Source organism: Alosa alosa, chromosome 8 (assembly GCF_017589495.1).
Source record: "Alosa alosa isolate M-15738 ecotype Scorff River chromosome 8, AALO_Geno_1.1, whole genome shotgun sequence".
Classification (NCBI taxonomy): Eukaryota; Metazoa; Chordata; class Actinopteri; order Clupeiformes; family Clupeidae; genus Alosa; species Alosa alosa.
Window position 1 is genome coordinate 7815055 of NC_063196.1, and position 25213 is coordinate 7840267.

Consider the following 25213-nt stretch of genomic DNA (forward strand, 5'->3'; position numbering starts at 1 on the left):
AGAAATTCAATTTCTGCTCTGATGTCAACTCAGTATAACACACACACACACACTTACACACACACACATGCCAAAGTTGCTCCAAATCTACTATCAGTGTATATCTTAATCCTCTCCATGGCAACGCCCCTCTCTGTCTCCAACTAGCTGGTTGCTGTGGTTATTAGGTTGATGTAGTGACCTTTGAGTGGCGGAGAGTCACACACACACGCACACACACACACACACACATACACAGAGGGTTCCAGGAGGCCGCCCCTGTCGAGAACGCTCAATAAATTCTCACCTTAACAAGGCATTTAGAGATTGCCATAGAAACCGGGCCCAGTGGTCCCCCTGGCTGGTTTCAGATGGAACATTACGTCCCGTTCCCCTAATCAGGACGCACATAACAACAGCCTAAATGAAAAAGCTCTCTCGTAACTCGTCATTAGGCGGAGTCTTTGCTTTTTAATTAAGCGGGATGTTGTCATGATGTCGTTTATTTCCTGTCATTAAATAAACCTCCCTTCACAGGAGCAGAGAGCACCTGATTGGAGACGCTGTTGCACAAGAAACAGAGTAGAATCAGAAACAACAAGACGAACAAGAGCGCTGTGTCGTGGTAGGAGGTTTCACCAAGGCCGCAGTGCATCATGGGTAAGCAGAACAGCAAGCTGCGTCCGGAGGTGCTGAACGACCTGCGGGAGAACACAGAGTTCACCGACCACGAGCTCCAGGAGTGGTACCGCGGCTTTCTCAAGGACTGCCCAACCGGTCACCTGACTGTCGACGAGTTCAAAAAGATCTACGCCAACTTCTTCCCCTACGGCGACGCCTCCAAGTTCGCCGAGCACGTCTTCCGTACCTTTGACACCAACGGCGACGCCACCATCGACTTCCGGGAGTTCATCATCGCGCTGAGCGTGACGTCGCGCGGTGGCCTTGAGCAGAAGCTGCGCTGGGCCTTCAGCATGTACGACTTGGACGGCAACGGATACATCAGCCGTGCAGAGATGCTCGAGATTGTCCAGGTACCGTACTCTCATGCTCACATAAACACACACACACACACACACACCCACACACACACTTACATGCACACACAATCAGAAGCACACACACACACACACACACACACACACATGCACACACAATAGAAGCACACACACACACACACACACACATACATGCACACATGCACACACAATCAGAAGCGCACACACACATACACACACACACACACACAAACACACACACACACATGCACACACACACACACACACACACACACACACACACACACACACACACACATGCACACACACACACCCAAAAGAAATCCAACATGCATGAAAATACACACATACTATACAGAGCAATGGAGATTGCCTGCTATTCGCTCCTCTGCCGAATCTGTTTGTTCTTCCAGCCATTGTGGCCACGTAGTGCAGGCCCTGGTCAATATTGTCTCGTATGAATAGGCAACGATAAAGCCTACCTGAGCAAACACATCGCCTGGCTGAAGGGTCTGCCTGCTGCAGTGCACACACAGTGGGCGTCCAGAGCCCTGAGCTGAGTGTCCTTACAGCTTCAGGGTCAGTGGACAGGCCCGGCCCGAGTGTCTGGAGGTCACCATTGGGTTGAGGAGACACTATGGATGGATGGATGGATGGATGGACAGATAGGTAGATATATAAATGGATAACATCTGCAGAAACACTATAGAAAGGAGAAGGGCTTTGAAATGCTGTATGCAAATGGGTGGATGTATGAATGAACCAATGGATTGGATGTTGGATGTTGTTTTCCCAGTAAACTCAGGGCAGCCTGTTGTAAAGTCTTTTTGGCATCTTCTCTTGTTTCTCAGGCGATCTACAAGATGGTGTCGTCAGTCATGAAGATGCCAGAAGACGAGTCCACTCCGGAGAAACGCACCGACAAGATCTTTAGACAGATGGACACAGATAACGATGGTAGGCAATGGCACACAGAGGCACACACACACACACACACACACACACACACACACACACACACACACATACACGGACACACACACACACACACACACACACACACACACACACACACACGTACACGGACACGGACACCAATAACAATGGTGGACACTCTTCCACTTCCCTTAAACACCCTCTGAAAGAGGCCTAATGTCAGAAAAAACAGCTATTGAGAAGTGTCCTCAGACTGGTAGTGAGGAGTGTGTCCTTCTCAGACTGCTAGTGAGGAATGTGTACTTGACTTCATAAGTCAGTGAACACATAACATCATACAATATAGTCATGGAAATGACACTTCTATAGATGGATGTGGGTGCAGTGTGTTTGAAGGCTAACTACAAGTTTACTACATGAGTCATTTTTGAGTCAGTTAATATAAAAAACAGACGTTGTCGTTGTGGAACACTTGGGTGGGTGGGATGTGGACAGGATGCTGTTCAGACTCTCCACTTTAATTCATATTGCTCTAAGCCAAGAAGGTGCAGTCCTGGATTGTAATGCAACACACCTCCAGTTCATGCTGTCTGACTGATCTCTGACCCCCTGACAGGACGGCTCTCGTTGGAGGAGTTCATCAAGGGAGCCAAGAGTGACCCCTCTATTGTGCGCCTCCTGCAGACGGACCAGAGCACCTCGCACCAGTTCTGAGCTTTACATCCAACCCCCTCCATCTTTCTCTCCCTCCCTATCTCAGTCTTGCTCCATCCTTCTCTTTTACCTCCAGCAATCAGTTCTGAGATCCACATCCACCCTCCCCCATCTTCTCTTTTACCTCCAGCAATCAGTTCTGAGATCCACATCCACCCTCCCCCATCTTCTCTTTTACCTCCAGCAATCAGTTCTAAACTCCAATCCCCCCCTCCCTCACACACAGACACACAATCCCCCCCTCCCTCACACACAGACACACAATCCCCCCCTCCCTCCCCCCCTTTTCAACTCCTGCGGTCAGAACAGGGCACCTGGACTGAGCGCCTCATCTCTCCCCTCTGCAAATGACCACCAACCCCTCTCCACACACACCCTCCGCCTTCTCCATCTCGCACCTCCTGCCGGGTCCGAGGTCGAAGCGGTTCTGATCGGATCCTCTCATCCCCACCCATCCACCATCTTTCCTTCTCTCTCACTCCCGCTTGATCAAGCCTACACCCCTCAACAGCTCTCTCAACAACCAGCCCTGTACAGCATCCCAGCCAGACAGAGCTTTGGTGCTGACCAAGCCATAGAGGGAAGTTAGTTCCTCAAACTGGCACGGTTAACGGCCTACCTGCTAAGTCTTATCTGGTGTTATTGTGTAACCATCGTACAAGCAACTCTGTTACTCCTTTGGTGCTTCAGTGACCACCACTGAGGTCAATGCTTTGCAGTCGGCTGATAGTGTTTGGCCTATTAGGTGGCGGCTTTGTGATTAGTTGACCTGTGTGAGCCTGTTGCAAGTTACAGAAATTACGCCCCACACTCCTCTTCTCCTGCTTTTATTGTACATTCCACAAAGGTATGGTCTTGAGGCTAAATGTTTTTATATTGTTGTATTACCTTATTTTAAATGGAGGTCCAAGTGCCAAAAGTATCTCATATTTGTACTAAAGGTATCATACTTATCAGTAACCGCCAGTGACTTTATATTGGTGTTGAATGTTTTCATAAAGACAGTGGCTTGTGTGCTTCTAACATTGCTGTTGCTGAGCGACTGTGACAGCTCTGTTTTGCCATATTTCTGTCAGTTCTGTTTTTAACTGACATGTTACAGTGTAATTTCATCATTGGTCTATTAGCGTTATCAGACCGTAACGTTCACCCACAGTGAAACAGCCAGGCTAAATAAGAGGGCTAGAACACCCTCTTCGTCCATCCATTCATCTCACTGTTTACATTTTCAAAATGGAAAATAAATAAACTCTGGATGAGGTCAGCCTTTTTTGTGAATCTTTCTTTATTTAAAAAAAAAAAAAAAAAAACATTTATTTTTTAAACACAGTTGAAACAATTTTGTGAAAGAAAAATCTACACAGTAGCTCCCCTGTAATGGCCAGACATCACATGCTGCAGGGTCTCATGTACACGTTCACACACACACACACACACACACACACAAACCTGTCTGGAGGCAAACCTACCCCAGAAACCCATCTGTATGGGAAATGGAGGTCAGACTCAATCAGACTCATGTGAACTCTCGCTCTAGCATCAAACACTACTCTCCCTCTGAAACCACTAACATAGTGAAGTCGTCGGCAAAACACGTGATCGCTGTTCCGGTCTCTGGGAGAGCAGAAGTCTGTCCTATAGCTCAGACTCGGGCAGTTCTGACCAGTCCATGTTCAGGACACTGGGGAGAAAGCCCAGAGGGGGCGCTGCGGTCTCCTGACCTGGACTGAACTCTTTAGGTCTGGGTGTGTAGCTGTAGGAGAGAAGCATCTGACGCACACACACACACACACACACTTTCTCTAGAGAGAGATCTCCCTCACACACCTCCACACACACACACACTTTCTCTAGAGAGAGCTAATCAGTAAAGCTGTACAGTATTGAAGATCTCTCTCACACACCACACACACACACTTTCTCTAGAGAGAGCTAATCAGTGAAGCTGTACAGTATTGAAGATCTCTCTCACACATCTCCACACACACACACAACTGACTCTTGTGATCCGAGGTGTATGGGACAGCTGAACACGTGTCTGTCTGTTTTGGTTCTCTAATGGTGAACATCCCCCCCCCCTTCAACCATAGGAGATGGGGCGCACACACACACACACACACACACACACACACACACACACACACACACACACACACACACACACACACACACACACACACACACACACACACACACACACACACACAGATGCAAACAGGCAAGCACACACACAGAAATGGTAAAGAGAGGGGGAGAGAATGGCAGAGCGTGGGGATTGCATACTACCTCTCATTTACACACAAACACACCAACCCTGACAGACCAGCAGGCAGAGAGACACTAGTCTAGTCCCTCATACCCTCACCAGTCTGCCGCAGGCCTTGTGACAATGACTGACACACACACACACACTGACACACACACACACACACGGCCAGCCCCTCTCCCATCACGCCCCGGGCGTCATATCCGGACTCATAACTCATCCTTGTCCAAATCGTCCAGATCGATGTCGCTCAGGTCAATGTCGTCCTCTACAGGCAGCTAGACACACACACACACACACAGACACAGACACACACAGACACACACACACACACACAGGAAACAAGGCAGAACAGTAAGTCAATAATGGATTATATTATTGTCCTGTAATTCAACGATCCTAAAAGACCATTCAGTGTACAAGTGTGAGGCTTTAAATGTAAGCGGTGAAGGCCATCCAGTCTTGTTTGGGTCAGCATTCAGGTACATCCAGCAAAAATAATACTTGTTCAATTTGTCCCAATCCAATTCAAACCAATTTGTATTATTACTACTATTATTATTACCGTTATTGCTATTACTACTACTACTTTTATGTCTGAGGAAGAGCCTCAAAACATCACATGCAGTGAATGTTTTCTAAAGAAATATCTGGTGTGCAGACGTTTTCGTGTGCCCAGTGCATCCTAGACTACGCGTGTTGGATGTGTGCGTGCCCTATTGTGGATTTGATTTGTCATTATTACTAGTACCACGGCTCTTCCTACTCCTCTTACTTTGACTCCTGCTTCTCTTGAATCAAAAGCTACTTGCAGCACAGGGCTATGATCCCCAGCAATTTTAGAAGTACCTCTCCACACACACACACACACACACACACACACAGGACACACACACAGAGGACACACACACAGAGGACACACACACACACACACACACACACACAGGACACACACACACACAGGACACACACACACACAGGACACACACACACACACAGGACACAGGCCTCTCCACCCTTTCCCTCCTTCCTCCTCCATTTCCTCTGCATGCCCTGAGGGCGTGATTGGCTGGTTGTTTGTCTGGAGACATGGCACGATTGGCTGGCTGGCTGACTGTCTGGGGACACGCTCTGATTGGCCGTCTGTCTGTAGACTCACCTCTCCATCTTTGCCATCCCAAGGCTCCACAGTGTAGATCTTGGGTAAGGCTCCTCCCCCCACGGTAGACGTGGAGCCGCGGCCCATGGACAGGTCCCTGTGAGGGACACACAGAGCGCACGTTCAGATCAGATCAGAGCAAACAGGAGAGGAGACAGATGGGGGACGTGATGAAGCACATACAGTTTCACAACATTTGTTGTGAAAGCCGAGTTTCTAACAAACAGCAGAGACAGTGAACCAGCCATCTTTATAATATATGTGTGTGTGTCATTTGTGTATTAGGCCTGGCATCCCACCACGTCATTGACATACTTAAGTCATGAAAATATTTTTTGCACATTATGGTATATTCATGTTCACTACAGCGACCCACTGTAGCAATGCAAATGAATCCCGGGCGCATTTGAATTACTCTGGACAGATTGGTCTGGCTACCCATTCGTCTGGCTACCCATCAGTCTCCCACTAAAAAAGATTAAAATCACAGAAATCCCAGGAGCCAATCAAAACCGTGTATTGGGGCAGGCTTCATATAATGACAGAGGAGTACCGCTAAAAATGAAGTGTGGCTAGATGTAGCTGCACAGCTCCCCCTGTCTGACGTCTGAAGAACAATGACATCTGGTGTGTATATAGCGCCCCCTAGGTGCTGTGAGAGTAATAAGGACTTCTGCTGTGTAGAGCGCCCCGTACCTGAGGAACTCATGGATGCCTGTCTCGCTGAAGGAGCCCCTGAGGAGGGCGAACTTCATCTTGCGGGCGTTAATGGCCGCCATGGCGGGGTACCCGAACCCCCCGATGCCCAGTGCAGACTCCAGCTCCATCTGGGCACCAGCCTCTGCCCACAACCAGCTAGAGAGAGAGAGAGAGAGAGAGAGAGAGAGAGAGAGAGAGAGAGTCGAATGACAGAGGGTAGGTAAATAATTGAGTCGTGAGTGAGCGTGTTGAATGAAAAAGAAAAGCTAGTATCCACCTTATTCCTGAAACCTACTTCCATTCTGGTTTTCATGTTCCTGTTCCCATTCTAGGTTAGCCTACTGAGAACTTAGCGCAGTCTCAGTAGGCTAACCTAAATATTCTTCAACTTGAAGTTGAAAGTAATGCTTAAATTCTGTGCTGAATGTTTCAACATCCAGAAATGTTGATAATTCTGCACACAATAGGGATATTTGATATAAGTTTACTTTTATATGGCTTAGGATGAGTCAAGCACTGTCTTTTAGTGAGACTATGAAACTACTTCAAATTGATACAACGCATCGCTTTGGCCGGAAATAGAAAATCGGATTTTGGAATACTGAAGTGTCGTGGCAACAGCCATTGTTGGCTCACAAAGAAGATGGATTAGGAGAGTGTTTCGTCTGGTCTCCCTCACTGGGTTGCTAGCGGCTCGGACTCACCCCCACATCTTCTTCTTGTACTTGTCAGCGTTCTTCATCAGCACCTCCAGGTAGCCATTACGACCTGCCGCACCTGCACCGTGTCCAGAGGAGAACCACAAGGTCAGAGGTCACTCAGCTCAGCCAGAGTGGACAGATCTCAGAACACACACAGAGTCTGTGTGTTGCATCCTGGAGCTGATGCTCTCTGCTCAGCCTCCCACTCTCGCCAGGTGGTACCACTGATTAGCTACCAGGTGTCAAGATACGGTTGCTATGGAGACCGCATACCTGTATCCAGGATGTGAGGTAGCACGGCGATGACACACAGCTGGCTGTCCTCACAGGATTTCTTCAAGACGTCGGCATTGACAATCTAAAGACAAACACAATCACAGTGAAGGAACATTAATTACTTGTACAAATATGATGTTTAATCAAAACAGTCTGTAAAAGTACAGTCTGTACTCTGTAAAAAACAAACACTCTTAGCAAAACCACACACAAGAGCTGTCAGGGTCCTACCTCCAGTATCTCAGGTGCGGGGACGTTGTCGGAGAAGAGGTCCAGGGCGCGAGCAACAATGTCAGAACGGGTGCGGCCTCCCTGGTAGTCCTCTGGCTCCTCTCCTTTCTTGAAAATTTTAATGGTGGGGAACCCACGAATCTGTAGACGGACAGGACAAACAGCCAATCAGGACAAGAGGGAGCAACCAAATAAGGAAGGAGCTTTAGGATGCTCATAAGGGTGTTGCAAACGGGCACATTAATAAAAAACATTTTAAATGGTAGTTTCAATGGTAATGAAGTTGTGTAGATCAGGAACATTCTGACGTTACAACTGGCTGAGTCTAACGACGGTAATGGCATGAGGTATTTTCCTAACATTAACGTTAGGATGACACTATATGGCTGTCTTTAAGTTCAGTTATGTACACAACACCACGTGTTTATGATGCATCCGTGGTTCTGTTCAACACTGGAAGAAATGCAGGCTGTTTCACTAGATAGCTCAGAGCTTCAAAGAACTCGGAAAGAAACCAGTTCAAAAACCAGTTCTCTGTTGGTCGAAAAATGCCCACAGTGAGCTGCCCAAACGGGTACAAGGTCTCTCCTTACCAATAAGATAGTGCCCTCGCCCGTTTTGGGCACTGAGTGCCTAACCTTACCCTGGGGAGGGCATTGGGTCTGTCCTTACTGCCTAACCTTACCCTGGGGAGGGCATTGGGTCTGTCCTTACCCCGTAACGGCTAGCGAGATTCTGATGCACGGTGGCATCCACAGCTCCCAGATGAACTCTGCCATTGGTCTGATCCTTGACCTCAGTAGCAGCGGCAGCCCACTCTGGCTCCAGGCTACAGACACGTGGGGAAACAGACAGTTACGTCAGATCTCAAGGTCAAGGTCAAAGTTATTTTCTTTAAATAACACATTATAAAAAACAGGGGTTTTTGTGCTTTATCTCGATTCCGAGTTCTACACTCGGTCACAGTCGGCACTGGAGACAATCCTCAGTGATATTTACAACACTAGAATGTAATGTTTATAAATGATAATGATAAAATTATATAAATATAAATGATGAAAATGTTTATAGATGATCACACTTTCTGTGACTGTAACTTAAGTGGAAGTCATCCAAAAAGGTATGACTGAGCTCAATACAGCCCAGTGTGACACACACACACTCACTCACTTTTTGCAATGGCCACACCAGGGAGCGAAGAACTCCACCAACCACACATCATCGCTCTGCAGCACGGTCCGGTCAAAGTTATCGTCCGTCAACTCCACCATATCCTTCTTACTGCCACCCCCACTGCCCCCTCCACTCTGTCACCAGAGAGAGAGAGAGAGAGAGAGAGAGAGAGAGAGAGAGAGAAAGAGAGAGAGAGAGCGCAAGAGAGAAGGACAGCGAGAGAGAGCGAGAGAGAGAGAGCGCAAGAGAGAAAGAGAGTGAGAAAGAGAGCGAGAGAGAGAGCGAGAGAGAGAGAGAACATGACAATGGAGAAGGTGACAATAACATCCCTTACAGTGCCAGCTGGGCCGGACAGAAGTGGCCATTGTGAGGATCGAGGAGTATAATGTTTTCACTTCATGATCACTATGACAACTCCGGGACACTAATAGGCAACACAGGCAACTCATGCAGCAGGCCCGTGGTGATGTGGCAGACTACATTTGTAATGGAAAAGAAGCATTCAGAGAATAGAAATGAAAAAGAGACAGAGAGAATACAATGTAGCAGTCCAAAACAAGAAAAAAACTCCAAGCTCTCCAAACCTTTATTTTCATGGCTTGGTAATTTGAAACCTTTAAACACATTGGCATCAAGCCTTTATCAGGGATTTTTGTGGGTTTGTCTTTCAAATGTGTCAACAATACCTTTATATATTTTTCTCCATTAAATGGGTATTTATATCAAAGACTAAAAAGTCTTCCCCAACCAAGTCAACCTCCATTAACAGGCTCCGGCCATTACATACCTGTTTGCTGTAGTCAGAGCCTCCTGTCCGGCCCCCTAGCCGGTCCTTGACCAGGGAGCGCAAGGCGTTTATAGCCTCGTCCACTATAGCCTGGCTACTCCTGCCACCTGCCGCAGGGAAGACACAGTAGTGACGTTATAGAAGTCACCAACACAACTCACTATTCCTACACAAAACACAGTGTTGCTACAGGCCCAGTCCTTAAAACTCACAACTCTTAAAAGAAAAGAAAGCTTACAGATTATAGTAACAAAACAGGACTAAAAATGTGTTTACAAAGCCAAAGTCAAAGGACAGAAAGTACAAAATGAATCAGTCGTCATGTTCCTGCATTTACTACTTCATTGAAACATTTAGCACACATGAGTTCACAGAGATGACTGTAGCACCTTGGTAGTCCGCTGGTTTGTTCTTATTGGCTCCAAAGACCTTGATGGTGGGGAAGCCCCGCACGCCGTACTGCCCGCCCAGAGATTTGTGCTGGTCTGCATCCACAGCACCGACCTTCACGATGCCCTAAAGGACAGAACGACAGAGGCCATAGGTCACTACTACAGTGAGGTGTCCTCGGGAGTATGTTACGTATGGTACCAGTCAAAGGGAAAAAGGGATGGGAATTGATAGGCTTTTAATCAATACTGATGCCATTGCCTACTCTGCTTATTCGTCCGATTCTTTATCAATTCTTTGTTGCCTTTAGTCTCTTCAGGCTCATTCAAATTTGCAGACAGAAACTGTTTGGTGTTGTGTTCCAGCCGGCACTTTTATTTGGGCACAAAACAGCTTTATTATTGCTTCAAAAAAAAAAAAAAACACACTTATAATGTGTGTAGTCTATGTGTTGTCTATCCTACTTTGGTGGCCATGAGAACTGTTTGAATTAGGTAAACCACACAGAACTGCACTGCATGTGTTTCAATTTCACTATCTGTTCATTCTCAGAAAGAGCCATTGACCATGATCTGAAAAACATGTCAGCATTAATAAGAGGAATTGGAGGCATACGATGCTGATGGATTGAAAAAAAAAAAAAAAAAAAAAAAACGGTTCAACTCAATTCTCCATTCCCACTTCTAGTCTGGACACAACTATTAATTTATGTGTTTTTCTGTATTTTGACCATTTTTTACAGACCATAACAAAACTCAGGAGCATGTTACGTGTATGAGGACTACAGTACTCTCAAGGCCCATGGAGCCCCTGTAAGAGCTGATGACTGACCTTCAGAGCAGTAGCGGCCTTCTTCCAGTCAGGTACCAAGTTCTTGCAGTGTCCACACCTACAGGAACAAAATGTCCATTAAAACAGATTCAGGAGTTTTTGAGCTACTCATCTAGGTCACAACACACCAATGACAAACTGTTATGTGTGTTAAGTCTCCATGGCTGTTCTCCTGGGAAGGATGACGGGGCTCGACTCCATAACAGTTTCACTGGCTACGATTACTAAGCGAATAGTATATGCTCAGTCTTGCTGTGAGCCAATCCATTCCATTCCATTCCATTAGATTTGGCCAACGTAGAATCCAGTGAATCCAGTGATTCCATAGAACAGGGAATGCACTATGTGATGTGCACTACAAATGTCCCGTCTCTTTGTCACTGATGTCTTAATGTTGTTGGATGTCTAGTGTTGTTTTATAACTATGTATTGTTGTCTGTGTTTAATGTTCAATGTGGCAAAGACAAATTCCCTTCGGGGGAATACAGGTTTCATTCATTCATACATCATCAGTAGGGTATGGGGCTTGGTCTGCAGTCATGACTAAATTATTTGCCCCCCACCACCCAGCACCACCCAGCACCACCCAGCACCACCCAGCACCACCCAGCACCACCCAGCACCACCCAACACCACCCAACACCACCCAACACCACCCAACACCACCCAACACCACCCAACACCACCCAACACCACCCAACACCACGCGTGGCAGGTGGGGTCGATACTCACCAGGGGGCATAGAACTCCACCAGCCACAGGCTGTCACTTTGCAGAACCTCCCGGTTGAAGTTGGAGGGAGTGAGCTCAACCACGTCATCACTGGGGGAGTACAGGCCATGGACCGACAGGACGGCCCAGGAACACAACAGCACACCTGGGGAGAAAGAGAGAAACAGAGAGAGAGAGAGATGGATTATGTTCATATAAAAAAAACACACAGGTATTTTCAAACTCTGATTGCATTTTGAGATAGCAAAACCGGTTTACCTTCTCCTATGTAACCATAGACTGTATATAGAACTGGACAGTGTGGCTTCAATTTTAACGGAAGGCTCTGTCCAGTTCTATACAGTCTATGTATGTAACAATGATATGGCATGTAATTTGTAGTGCAAAAGTGACCAGTTTTATGCAGGAGCAAGGCAGTTCATCACAATAGCCATTTGTTCCTCCTATAGGGGGGAATTAACTTTCTGAACAGCAAAAAGATCAATAAACAAAGCATGGTCCATGACTCAGCTAGATACATTTCTACTGTGGACTACTATTAACTCAAGTTCAGAAAGTTCAATCTCCTCCTAGGAGGAACAAATGAGCAAGGAACAAGTGATCAACTGCCCTGCTCCTGCATAAAAAAGGACAGCTTTGCACTGCAAACAAACACATGCTACATCATATTGTAACATAGCCTAGATTAATCAAAACCTGTAAGATACTTGGCTGGCTATCAAATAATGTTTATTAAAAGTGATAACCAGGCGTCTAACCTTGAATCATGCTAGCCGATCATTGCACTACCAAAATGTGGAACATGGAACACTTTCGAAATAATATAGAGGTTCCCTAGCGTTATAACATTTAAAATTTCCCAAGCTTTAAAACATTAAAACGTGCTCCCCATCACGTTAGGCACTCACTGCTGATGAGTTGCTATAATGTGTCACATTGTGGAATGTTGTTTAAAATTCTACCTGATCTTAACACACAGTTTGCTATCAACGCCTCCATTTAATGGGATGGTATCATGAACACGTCAATGCGCCATGCAATTGCCCACAGCATATTTTAGAACACTTACCTAAAACTGATCTCATTGTTGTATCAGCCTCCTTTCAGATGTGACTAACGTAACTTTATCGCTGTTATGGCAAGCTTGCCAAAATTAGCTATGCAATGAAAATATAGACCAAATCTTACCGTGGCCCGCGCTGATTGGTGGTACCAGGCCAATGCTGCGATCTGACCAATGAACGCTCGACGTGTAGAATCATGACCGACGCCTACGGTGGCGTGAAAAGGACATTCGTCTCTGAAGAACAATCTTGGCAATGTGCATTTTCAAGTAAAGAAATCTCTGCGTAAATGCATAGTAAAATCAGTAAGCCTCTCGCAAATGGTCCCGATGAGCATTTTCTAAAGATTACATTTTTCCTCGGAGTTATAACCCACTGAAGCTCATTGTCTAAACGTTGTTGTGAGAAATGGTAACCTCTGATTTATGTCATTTCATGTAGAAGAGTTTAGTCTTTGTGGAGACATGACATCACACTTATTTAACCAATAAATCATCAGATTACATTTCACCCAAATTAACAGATAACAAATCATGTTTTTATTATGGAAATGGACAGCACACAGACATATTAATTTATTTTATTTATAAAAACGTATTAGGTAGGCTAGGCTACTGTCCAGCATTCCGTGTGAACTTCATCAGGGCACCTTGATATAGTTGGCCATCGTCCTGGAGCAAAAAGCTGGAGTCTATGCAGCTGATTCAACTGAGCAGTTCTATTTAGCAGATAAATCCTCAAATAATGGGTGTTTTTTTTTTGGTTGAGTCATCCTCCCATGATGTTCTGGCTGACAGTGAGGGACTGAGGTAACAGCCCCAGCATGTGTGTGTGTGTGTGTGTGTGTCTGTCTGTCTGTGTATGAGAGAGAGAGAGACAGAGAGAGAGAGAGAGAGAGAGAGAGAGAGAGAGATTGTGTGTGTGTGTTATCCTCCCACATTAAAAATCTTGTTGCTGAGTGCTGAGGGCATGGAGATGAAGAGCAGGCCCAGGAACACCAGCACCAGCAGCACCAGCAGCAGAACCAGGAAGTGGAACCGGTACTGACGCCAGGCCAGCAGGCAGGTCACCCGAAACGGGCTTAGCAGCAGCCATGCCAGGCTGTTACTGGGGCGACTGCACAAGGAGAGACCATAGGGCTTAGTCTGATTCATACACACACACACACACACACACACACACACACACAGAGAAAGTATCTCACAAAAGAGAGTACACCACTCACATTTTTGTAAATATTTTTTTATATCTTTTCATGGGTCAACACTGAAAAAATTACACTTTGCTACAATGTAAAGCAGTCAGTGTACAGCTTGTATAACAGTTTAAATGTACTGTCCCCTCAAATTAGTCATTTCCCCAGTCTCATGTGACTCATTAGTGTTACAAGGTCTCTGGTGTGAATGGGGAGCAGATGTGTTAAATTTGGTGTTATCACTCTCACACTCTCTCATACTGGTCACTGGAAGTTCAACATGGCACCTCATGGCAAAGAATTTTCTAAGGATCTGAAAAAAAGAATTGCTGCTCTACATAAAGATGACCTAGGCTATAAGAAGATTGCCAACACCCTGAAACTGAGCTGCAGCACGGTGGCCAAAACCATACAGCAGTTTAACAGGACAGGTTCCACTCAGAACAGGCCTCGCCATGGTCGACCAAAGAAGTTGAGTGCACGTGCTCAGCGTCAAATCCAGAGGTTGTCTTTGGAAAATAGATGTACGAATGCTGCCAGCATTGCTGCAGAGGTTGAAGGGGTAGGGGGTCAGCCTGTCAGTGCTCAGACCATACGCCGCACACTGCATCAAATTGGTCTGCATGGCATGTCATCCCAGAAGGAAGCCTCTTCTAAAGATGATGCACAAGAAAGCCCGCAAACAGTTTACTGAAGACAAGCAGATTAAGGGCATGGATTACTGGAACCATGTCCTGTGGTCTGATGAGACCAATATAAACTTCAGATGGTGACAAGCATATGTGGCGGCAACCAGGTGAGAAGTACAACGAAGTGTCTTGCCTACAGTCAAGCATGGTGCTGGGAGTGTCATGGTCTGGGGCTGCATGAGTGCTGCCGGCACTGGGGAGCTACAGTTAATTGAGGGAAACTGGGCCGCAGGGCTATTCCAACATGATAACGACCCCAAACACACCTCCAAGAAGACCACTGCCTTGCTAAAGAAGCTGAGGGTAAAGGTGATGGACTAGCTAAGCATATCTCCAGACCTAGACCTTATTGAGCATCTGTGGGGCATCCTCAAACAGAAGGTGAAGGAGTGCAAGGTCTCTAACATCCACCAGCTCTGTGATGTCGTCATGGAGGTGTGGAAGAGGATTCCAGTGGCAACCTGTGAAGCTCTGGTGAAGGGGGTCCCAAGAGGGTCAAGGCAGTGGGTTAAGGGTGTACTCACTTTTGTTGCCAGCGGTTTAGACATTAATGGCAGTGAGTTATTTTGAGGGGATAGCAAATTTACACTGTTATACAAGCTGTACACTCACTACTTTACATTGTATCAAAGTGTCATTTCTTCAGTGTTGCCCCATGAAAAGATATAATAAAATAGTTGCAGAAATGTGAGGGGTGTACTCACTTTTGTGAGATACTGTACATGCACGCACGCATTTGTGTACACATACACACACACACACACACACACACACACTCACACACACACACACACACACACACACACACACACACACACACACACACACACTGGCATGAAAACCAATATAGAGTAAAACATTTTTACTTAAATGTGTCTAATTTTATTTTGTTAGTCATTTCAATTCGTACAGACAAAGATAAATAAATAAATACATAAATATTGCACACACTGGAAAACAAATAAACATAAACAAACAATTTCAAGTTACCAAGCAAAAAGTTAGTGCAGTGTGTTTGTTTGGTCTGTGATCGATAAGTTGGAGTAATAAACAACATCATGACAAAACAGGCAAGCAAGATCTAAAACTAAATGAACCAAACACAGCAAACCAATATAACCAGCTAAACCAATATAACCAGCTAATATAGGGGCCTAACAGGTCACCAGCTGTGCTTCATGAAGGGTTACCTGTTTCAGTACCGTTTCTCCGTCAATGCCACATTCAGTGACAGTTTAAATGGAAACTCCAGGGATTTTTCACATAGATTTGTGTTTCTTGAGGTCACCTAGTTCTCTTTTAGTCTAACCCTGGCTGACCACCCATATATCATTTCAACTTCACTTAAAAAGGGAAACAGTGGTTTTACTTGGTTTGACCTGATGTAGGTTAGCATCAGTGCTGGATGGGACTGACTCTAAAGTGCAATGTTCAAGGCAGTATGTAACATCGAAGGAGAACACTCTAAGAGACACTTGCAACCTTGTCCTAATGTCTTTACAGTTTCCTAATCTATAGGTATTAGTGCGTGTTCAGACACAGCTGCATGCTCACTTAGTGTTGTTGCATTCAATGAATATGGAAAAGATCACCCAGAAAGGCATTCAAGAATACTTACAGAAGGCTTCACATCCTTCTAATGATAAGAGACCATGTTATGTCACTTGCTTTCTGAAACTCAGCTTTTGGGATATACATGTTTTATGAAAATGTATACTACCTAATAATTTGTAACGTCTGTTACCTGAAGCGCATAACAAAATAGACTTCTACTTTATATTTTCCTTTTTTCAGTATTAAACTTTTTGTCAAAATGTGATTTTAAAGAAAAAAATGCTAGTTTATCACAATTGTTTTTTTTCTTTGAGCCCAAAATTCAGCCATTGGAGCAACTGAAAACTTACATTTCAATTTGTAAAGCCTGATGAATCTGAGAGCCTTAAGAAAATTCATAATAATAATAATGATAATAATAATAATAATAATACTTTAAAAATAGCAATTCCCTTTTGTTTATGGGCTTGCTTATTTTTTTCTCACTGATGATTGTAAGTGACACTGAATAGTTTCCACTATTATTCACGGCCACAATAGTGAATTCCAGCATTCTAGTTGCATGTTGCATTTTGTAGTTTGCTGTTGCACAGTAAGAAATTCTAAATGTACGTGTGCCCTCAAACAAAGGTTATAGCATCTCTATGGTGACATAGTAGCTCCAAATGTCCATTCAGTGGAGCATTTGAATCTTAACCATATTATGTAGAGTACATTGTCATTAAAATGCTAATGTGACAAAAACAAAACATAGGGTTGCTCCTGTTGAATTACCTTGACTGGTGCAACAGCAATCTACTCAATGCCACGACAAGTACTATTGCAAGTTGTGAATTCCAGCATTCTAGTTCTGAGTTCTGTGATAAAAATGGCAGCTCTGTCTTGCCCCACCCCTTTCCCTAGTCTCAGTCCAATCAAGTTCCCAGTAGTTTGATGGTCAAGTGTCCCCTCCCCCTAACCTCCTAAGCTACACCCCCCTAAGTTCCAAACAACTTTTTGAACTTATTCCCCTCCCTCCTCCTGAATCTCGTCCCCTTAAGCCCAATTCACACCAAAGATTTGCAACGAGCTGCAACATTCTATAAACCAGCAACTTGCTGCAACGTTCTAAAACCTTGCAACTGCGACTAGACATGGTGAATGCTTTTGCGACGGCTTGCAACAGCTGGCAACGACGTGCAACATTTAATTCACACCGCTGCAACTCCTTTCTGCAAAGGTTTCGTCTCGTCGCGAATCTTTGGTGTGAATTGGGCTTAAGGGGGACTTTAGACGCACTGCTACCTCTTCTCCCCCTGGTGTAAACATCGCCCCTTAGGCTGAAAGCAGCAGCTTCTTAACTATGTGTCCCCTCCCACTCCTGACAAACCCCGCCCCATTTGGCTCAGACCAGCTTCTTCTTTCACCGTGTAACCCCTCCCCTCCCAATCCCCCCGTCCACTGCGGCCCTACGCTCCGAGCAGCTTCTTGACCATGTATCCGGGCATGCTGTAGAGGAACAGGCCGAGCATGAGCAGAAGCAGCAGAGCCAGCACCATCTTGATGATCAGCCACTTGTAGCGATGGCAGATCAGGTAGCGGATAGCTTTCAGGGGACTCAGGAACCAGAGGAAGGTGGTGTCGGGGCGGCTGTTAGGCGGGGTTGGTGGTGGTGGTGGGTGGGAGGGGACAGGAGAGATAGGGGCAAGGGCAGATGGGGTGGGAGGGAGAAAGGGTAAGATGGAGGAAGAGGTCGGGAAAGGAAGCCGGTATTAGTGGTTAACAGCCAATGACATTAGTAATGAAATCACAATCTGAATCAATCTTGATAAAAAAGCTGGTCCTTTTCCACATCATCTAAGGGCTGTGCTAATGTACTCAGGCGAAGCACATATATATTGTGGGACAGAGACAAAACAAGCAGAGAGGAATAAAGTGCATATAGAGCATATAGCACCCTGAAAGCTGAACACTGAGATAAGCCAACACAGCATACTGATATAGGCTGACCAAGTGGACACTTGTTACGGCACTCAGAGTAAAAAACCTGTTTGTGTGCAGCTGTGGCATGTGAAATGGTCAACAGTGGACAGAGAATGAAGCGTGGCTGAGGGTGGACAGACAGATAAAGGCATCATGATCAAGAGCAATGTTCAAACAGATTGGCTTGGAGCATTTTCCTGTTGAGTTCCGTAACCTTTAGATCTAGTCGTACACTTTATCACTACACTTTATCACTAGTATGCTCTCTACTATAGCTGAGGTGTGAGGTGATGTTGTATGTGTTGAAATTGAATGTGAATGCTATTCTTTCCTCCTAATTTCCAAATGATGAGACTACAGCTGCCTACACATGCTGAGGATTGCAGGTCTTCACCCACTGGCCTCCTTAACACAACAACAACCAATAGCTAGATGGAGTGAGTGCCCCATTGCCTGATCTGGTTAAAACATTGTCAGTGAAGACAGATAAGATGTGCAGTGACAGAGGCTAGACAGGACAGTGAGTGGAGGGGTGGTAACACTTTGAGAGAGACGGCTACCGGCGGTGTCTGGCCTCCTTCTCTCTCTCTCTCTCTCTCTCTCTTTCTCTTTCTCCCCCCTCTCTCTCTCTCTCCTCCTCCTCCCGCTCCTGCGCTCCCTCTCTCCTCAGGCGCCGAGCATCTTCTTGACCAGGTATCCGGGGAGGGAGTAGAGGAAGAGGCCCAGCAGGAGCAGGAGCAGCATCATCCCCAGCGTCTTCAGGATCAGCCAGCGGTAGTTGTGCCAGATGAAGTAGCGGATGGACTTCAGGGGGTTCATGAACCACATCAGACTCGTGTCCGGCCGACTTCACCAAACAACCACGGCCCCGCCCCCGATGGAGGGTGGCAATGGGCAAAGGAAAACAGGAGGAAAAGGTGGAAGGGGGGGGGGAGGAGGAGAGAAGGAGAGGAGGAGGGGGGTTGTAAATCAGAAGGAGACATGTGGGGGAAAAACAGAGGAAAGAAGAGGGGGAAAGGGAGGATGCGTAGTTGGGGAGATGAAGATGAGAAGATGAGGAGAGACAGAGCGAGGGTGAGTAGTGTTACGCAGAGGACGGCAGGAAGACAGCAGGACTGACTAGTGACCACGCTGACAGAGGGAGAGGTTCTGGAAGCACGAGGGCCGTTTCAAACACTGGTATCTGTGAACCTATTGAGGCTGTTTGAGCTAAAGCAGACAGGCCTTGCCAGAGGGAACGCACTTTAAATCTGAACAGTGACTCCTTTACCTCATCAATGACAACATACAGTAAGGAAGTACCAGTAAAATATGATAATTTTTCAAAAAATAGCTGTATGCGAACCTACCCACTACTTTATTTACAACAAAATTGCTGTCAAAACAACAGTAGGACGTAAGGAAGGTAAATATGCAGTTGGCTTAGCACTTACTTGGGTTTCTCCAGAGGGTCTGGCTCATTACGTCCAAGCCCAACAGGACTCTTCTCAGCCTCCTCGGCAGTCATCAGGTGAAGCTCTGCTTCCACTTTCCCCTAGAAGCATTGACATATGCACTAGCTTAGCATGACCACCAGTTTAGTACATGCACCAAATAAGACTGCTTAAACAACACAGTAGTACACTCATGCTCATAATTACAATTTAAAGGCACCCTTAACAAGATTTGCTCTTGGGGTCCCCCTCTGGTTGAGAAGCACAATAATAAACAACAATATGTATGTTTTGCAACAAAGTATGAGCATAACTCCGATATATAGAGGGGATACACCAACAGCAGCTCTTTTGCATTTCGATTTTAGAGCTGGGAGGCGTCGGGGTGGGGGGGGTTGTGGCAGTTTCCTACCTGAAACTAGAAAGTTGCTAGGTCGGTAATCGCCTACAGAGGGCCGCTCAGACAATGGCAGAAGTGCCGTTTCTCATGTTATGTGCCATTAAAATGATTTTGGAAACATTGTTATGGGTCAAAAAACTGTTAAGGGTGCCTTTAAGATTTGAGACCCCTGCTCTAGCATATGACATCAAAAACTACACTCAACACATAAACCGCTTGGGTCAGTTTCACGTCCATGGATTAAGCCTAGTCCTCGACTAAAAGAGAAACAAAATCTTAACCCATGTACAGGAAACCGGCTCATGAGTGTTCATATATAGTGTTCAGCTGCCCACTGTGTTTCACCGTTAGTGCGAGTTCGTCGTTCTCATCTCGAGCCACAAACGGCCACCAGCCTTTGACCCTTTTCTGTTTGAAGATGGAGATGGTGGGCAGGTCCTGCGCATTCAGTACCATGTCCAGAGAGCACTGTTTGGCCGTCTTCGCCCCACGCGTGAACCGGTTCAGGTCCAGTTCAATCGCACCTACGAGAACAGAGACACATCACATTATCAGGCCGCTCAAATATGGCAAAACCAAAATCATGATTATTTTGGTCAATATTATGATCACGATGATTACTCAATGGTTTTGGAGACATCATCCATTTTTTAAACTTTAAAAAAATATATATACAGTATATAATATAATTAAAACAAAATTCATGAGAGCACTGTTATGGAATGCAATGCAGCAAAATAATCGTTGTATTTTGATGATGATGAATCAGTTAATTTGATTAATTGCACAGCCTTACCACATTATATATATAAAAAAATAGGCTTCTACCTATATAGTATAGGCCTAAGTGGCAAGCATCGGCCCTGTCAGTATGACAGCATGAATGATTGATGAGTGCTATTCCTGGTCTCAGAGAGCAGATGACTTTTGTTTAGGTTGTGGAGAACACCTGCTGATTAATTTACCTGCTTGCCCAGAACATGTAAACACTCACATTCTCCCATGTCTTTCAGTGTATAATCACTTTGTTCTCAATCAGGCTATAACAACTCATTCTTGATATGGCATCAAATGTTTCAGGTTAACACAGCTGCTTTTTTATCTTATGGGGTATGTAATTTACAATTATGAAACACATCATCATGACCATGGGTATTATAGACCATAGACATCTTTTGTGAAATGGACCCCCTGCTGAGCTACTGACATATCAAAACACACTGTCATTATCATGTCATATTGCAGCATAATTAAATGCTTTCAATTGAAAAACATGATCTGATGAAGACATGACAGACTTAATGTAATACCGCGATACTCTCTGTTGCGGTGTGTCCCCAATAGAAGTATTTGCTTGGTTTAGTACAAGGATGCCTAATAAACAACACCGAACTAAACAGTTGAGAGGCAGTAATGTCTTTCAGAGATGGCTCATACCCAGGAAGTCGTCGGCGGAGAAGTGATCAGCGTCCCAGACCTGCATTGTGAGCCGTGCAGGAATCTTGTACTCGGTTTCGTCCCAGGAGAACATGGACTCCTTCTTGGACATGACGATTTTCTCCTCGGCCATCAGGTAGTCGAAGGGGAAGACGAAGCGCCAGTTGAAGTTGCCCTCGCCGGTCAACGAGTGGTAGTGGACGTCCGTATCCTGCTTATCCTCCTGTTGACCCTTCAACCAACTACTCGCGGGACAGCCGGGTCGTTTAGTCAGGGACAAACACAAACCAGTTAACACACACACACACACAGACAACACAACTGGAAGTGTGTGCTCTTTTCTATAGTCAAACAGCTTTCCAGGAGCACATGCAGGAATCTCTAAGACCCTGAGTGCACAGAGGAATCTCACTGCCTGGCGGCTTTCACCTTACAGTAGGATTGTCAGATAGGTCAGATCCACTGGCTGGTCTCTTAAGAATGTTCAGAATCTTGGTAAAGAACCTCCTGTATACTAGACTACCAGTGTGTATTTTATGTTTTCTTTTTTTGTTATTAATTATTATTTCAGCTTACTCTGTGCAGTTTTCTCAAAGCCCTCTGAGGTGACAATACAGCAGTTCTCATTAAAATGTCACTATTGAGAGAAAGTGGAATACAACATTATGTCTAATATTCCAATATGTGGTTTAATCTTCTGCAATAAGTCCAATATTCCAATATGTGGTTTAATGTTCTGCATTTCTCATTAGTGGGTCACTTTGACACTAAAAGTATGATTCTATGTAATGACTGTATGATATCTGTACTGTCCCTGTGTATATCTGTGTGTGACTATGTATTTAGATAAGCAGGAATATTATGACTTTGCAGTGTTTCACTGTTCTCCATGGCTGCATCAGTAGCTATCTGCATCGGATTGCCAGGCTGCCACTAATCAGAGTCAGATTCAGTGTAGTCCACGTAAAATGGGATGACCAACACCATCTCCCGTCAGCCTGGAAGGATACTTAAACCCTAACTATTTCCTTGTCTTATTAGAGCAGCTGATGGATCTTTAGGGGAAGTCATGCTGTCTCTCCCTTGATGTGCATCATTGTGAATAAACTCTGTTCCTGATTTTCCATACTATTGGTCTGACTGGGTCTCTATTCATCTGTGGTATCAAAATGACCATCACTATGCAGTACAATTTCCTGTTTCTCTGTGCATGTAAGGTCTTAAGTGTTTTATGGATGTTGATCCGCTTAGAGACTTATCAGCTTAGAGATTGTGCTTGAACCCATGGAATCAATACAGCTATGCAAAAATGCATCTTATAAACATGCTATCAGTCAGAAATTATGAAGAGGTAATAGGTTACATCTGAAGACAAATGAATTATATGAAAGAGAAAAAATAACAGAAGAAAGCTAAAAGTGCCCCTCCAGTTAGAAACCAGTGGTTCTGTGGTCAAAAAAGGTTAATATCTCCTTGCACTGATACAGCTTTTCTGTATCAGTGCACATTTAATGTAATTTTGTAGTGGTGAGACCCTAAAGTTACATATTGTAGTTTTTTTAAATTAATTTTGCTGTTATTAGTGTCAAATAAGTGATGGTTAATTGAGTGCTGAATTTGTACACTTCTTGAGGTTTATTTAAAGGCTGATTTTAAATTGGAGGGACACATCATGTCATGCAAAACAAGCCTTTTGAATTAAACAGGGAACAGCTGGTAACATCTACCAAACAAAACATGACATGAAAAACTTCTTTAAACACACACACACACACACTCACTCAGAATATTTTTTGTCATAAAACAAGCTTGGTGCTCCCAGAGAAAAAGAAAGCGGCATTTTAGGCAAAGCAAACCGAGTCATAATATCTTTCATGACCTGGATTACTTAGGCAGACCATGGCCTCAGCACCCAGCAGAAGGGCATCATGCTTGCTACTTGTGCGGACAGCAGAAAAAAAAGATGTGTGGATGTGGCATGCATAGACGGCCATCTTTCTTCCACCCTGCGGAGCTGAGGAGGAAGAGGAGGCCGAGTGCAGTGAGTGCCGAGGTGAGGTGACCTAACATGGCGAAGGAAGAGAACTGACTCCCGCTGAGAGAGATTGAGAGAGCAGCAGGGAGAGAGGAAGGGGTTAACATCTCCAGCGGGTGTCGTGTGTGCCTGAGGGAATGCTCTTTAATAATTCAGGTGTATGGATGAACTGGATATGGTGCAAAATCTATTTGTCTTGCTGTCAAAGCTCCTGGCTTTTCACTATCACCGTCATCACATCTCATCATGTGCATCGCACTACAGCAAGGGGCGCACAGAGACAAAGTCTAGTCCACTCCAGAGCCCCGTGGGTTGGTCAACTCAGGCGTCTGAGCGGAGACGAAGATGTCCACATTAATAATTAGTGTTCAAGACGCAGGCCTTTGAGTGCAAGTGAAGTGTGCAGATCCTCTGAGAGTAATGACTACTGCTGATGAGTGACATCACATCACCATGGCTACGCCAGCACAGATGCTAAGTGCAAAACCATAGTTTGTGTGTGTGTGTGTGTGTTGGGGGGTAGGGATGGTGCGTGGGGTGTTGGTGGCAGTGAGGGGGAAGTAATTTTGAAATAAAAAAAAGAGTACCGAGATAATTGCTTATCATTAGTAATAATGTGACATCCCTGTGATAAGTGGAACGTCCATGATAAATTAAGATATCTGTGGTGAATGGAACTCTGTGATAAAGTTGGGCATTTGTGATGAAGAAGAATCTCTGTGATGAAGTAGGATCTCTATAATGAAATAGGATCTCTGTGATGAAATACAATGTTTGTGATTGTATAGAATGTTTGTGATGATGTAGGATCTCTACAATTACACTACAGGATTTGATGTGGGTATGCAAACATGCGGACATTCTTCTCTAATGCTTCCATGCAGGAGATATGTCTCAAGCTTTGTGGATCTCAAGACCATAGCACATTAAGCAGGGGACTGCCCATTGTTCGGAAACATTGCAATGTGTTAAAATTGTTTAAGCTGGATCCCAGAGCCACACTCAGCATGGGATATGGTGGCGATATCCTGATCAAAATTCAGCATTTACATTTGATCATCATTACGAGATTACCCATAATGTAGTGTAACGGTAACATATTCAGTATACTTTTATAACTGATATGGTCCTGTGTGGTTTTCTGTTAGTATGAAGAAGAGTGTGTTAGTATACAGAAGTGTAGCGTGATTTGAGAGGACAGCTGAGGGAAGGGGCGGGGCTGCAACAGTGAGTTGTGCATGCTGATTGGTCAGCTGGGCTCGAGCCATGCGATGGATGGATCATGTTTACCCCCTGACATAGATGTCAGACATCTTCTCTCCTGTCATGAAAGCATCGTCTTCTAGAACTACGTCATCAGTGTTCCAAATTATAACACGCAGCTCATAGCTAAAGAGCAGCACAGCCATGACGCAGGAGGCCAGGGAGAACACAACAAACAAACAAACAAACAAACAAACACAGACGGAAACCAACCAAAGAACGACAGGAGACAGAACGAAGGGAAAAGGGACACAGAAAGAGACAGAAAAACAGAAACAACAGCAAAAC

The 25213-nt window shown here is 45.0% G+C and overlaps 3 protein-coding genes across 5 annotated transcripts in view; 1 reads left to right on the forward strand and 2 right to left on the reverse strand.

Moving 5' to 3' along the window:
* Nucleotides 1-3912, forward strand: part of hpcal1 (hippocalcin-like 1) — a 16786-nt gene extending 12874 nt beyond the window's left edge. For all 3 annotated transcript variants that reach the window (XM_048251315.1, XM_048251314.1, XM_048251313.1), the window contains 3 exons: nucleotides 517-1013; nucleotides 1850-1955; nucleotides 2551-3912. In XM_048251315.1, the coding sequence (XP_048107272.1) occupies nucleotides 636-1013; nucleotides 1850-1955; nucleotides 2551-2648 (582 nt within the window). In that variant the 5' untranslated portion in view covers nucleotides 517-635 and the 3' untranslated portion in view covers nucleotides 2649-3912. The remainder of the gene's footprint in view (nucleotides 1-516; nucleotides 1014-1849; nucleotides 1956-2550) is intronic.
* On the reverse strand, nucleotides 3905-13107 carry pdia6 (protein disulfide isomerase family A, member 6). Its single transcript, XM_048251311.1, has 13 exons — nucleotides 12963-13107; nucleotides 11894-12038; nucleotides 11162-11219; nucleotides 10330-10456; nucleotides 9941-10047; nucleotides 9151-9287; nucleotides 8695-8809; nucleotides 7981-8121; nucleotides 7747-7831; nucleotides 7477-7549; nucleotides 6770-6928; nucleotides 6074-6170; nucleotides 3905-5192 (listed from the first exon to the last, which is right to left on the reverse strand). The coding sequence occupies exons 1-13, from the start codon at nucleotides 12976-12978 to the stop codon at nucleotides 5124-5126; spliced, it is 1329 nt and encodes a 442-aa protein (XP_048107268.1). The 5' UTR covers nucleotides 12979-13107; the 3' UTR covers nucleotides 3905-5123.
* Nucleotides 13108-15688: 2581 nt separating this feature from the next.
* LOC125299837 (otoferlin-like) lies at nucleotides 15689-25077 on the reverse strand. Its single transcript, XM_048251312.1, has 5 exons — nucleotides 24953-25077; nucleotides 21628-21869; nucleotides 20536-20714; nucleotides 19791-19891; nucleotides 15689-18024 (listed from the first exon to the last, which is right to left on the reverse strand). The coding sequence occupies exons 1-5, from the start codon at nucleotides 25069-25071 to the stop codon at nucleotides 17844-17846; spliced, it is 822 nt and encodes a 273-aa protein (XP_048107269.1). The 5' UTR covers nucleotides 25072-25077; the 3' UTR covers nucleotides 15689-17843.
* Nucleotides 25078-25213: the final 136 nt, after the last annotated feature.

Coding starts and splice junctions, on each gene's coding strand:
- LOC125299837 (XM_048251312.1), bottom strand. CDS start 25,071: ATGGCTGTGCTGCTCTTTAGCTATGAGCTGCGTGTTATAATTTGGAAC. Junction 20,715..21,627: donor CTCCGCCGACGACTTCCTGG/GTATGAGCCATC, acceptor CTGTTCTCGTAG/GTGCGATTGAACTGGACCTG. Junction 18,025..19,790: donor GACCCTCTGGAGAAACCCAA/GTAAGTGCTAAG, acceptor CCCGCCTAACAG/CCGCCCCGACACCACCTTCC.
- pdia6 (XM_048251311.1), bottom strand. Junction 10,457..11,161: donor AGGCCGCTACTGCTCTGAAG/GTCAGTCATCAG, acceptor TCTGTCCTTTAG/GGCATCGTGAAGGTCGGTGC. Junction 8,810..9,150: donor TGGTGTGGCCATTGCAAAAA/GTGAGTGAGTGT, acceptor ACGTGTCTGTAG/CCTGGAGCCAGAGTGGGCTG.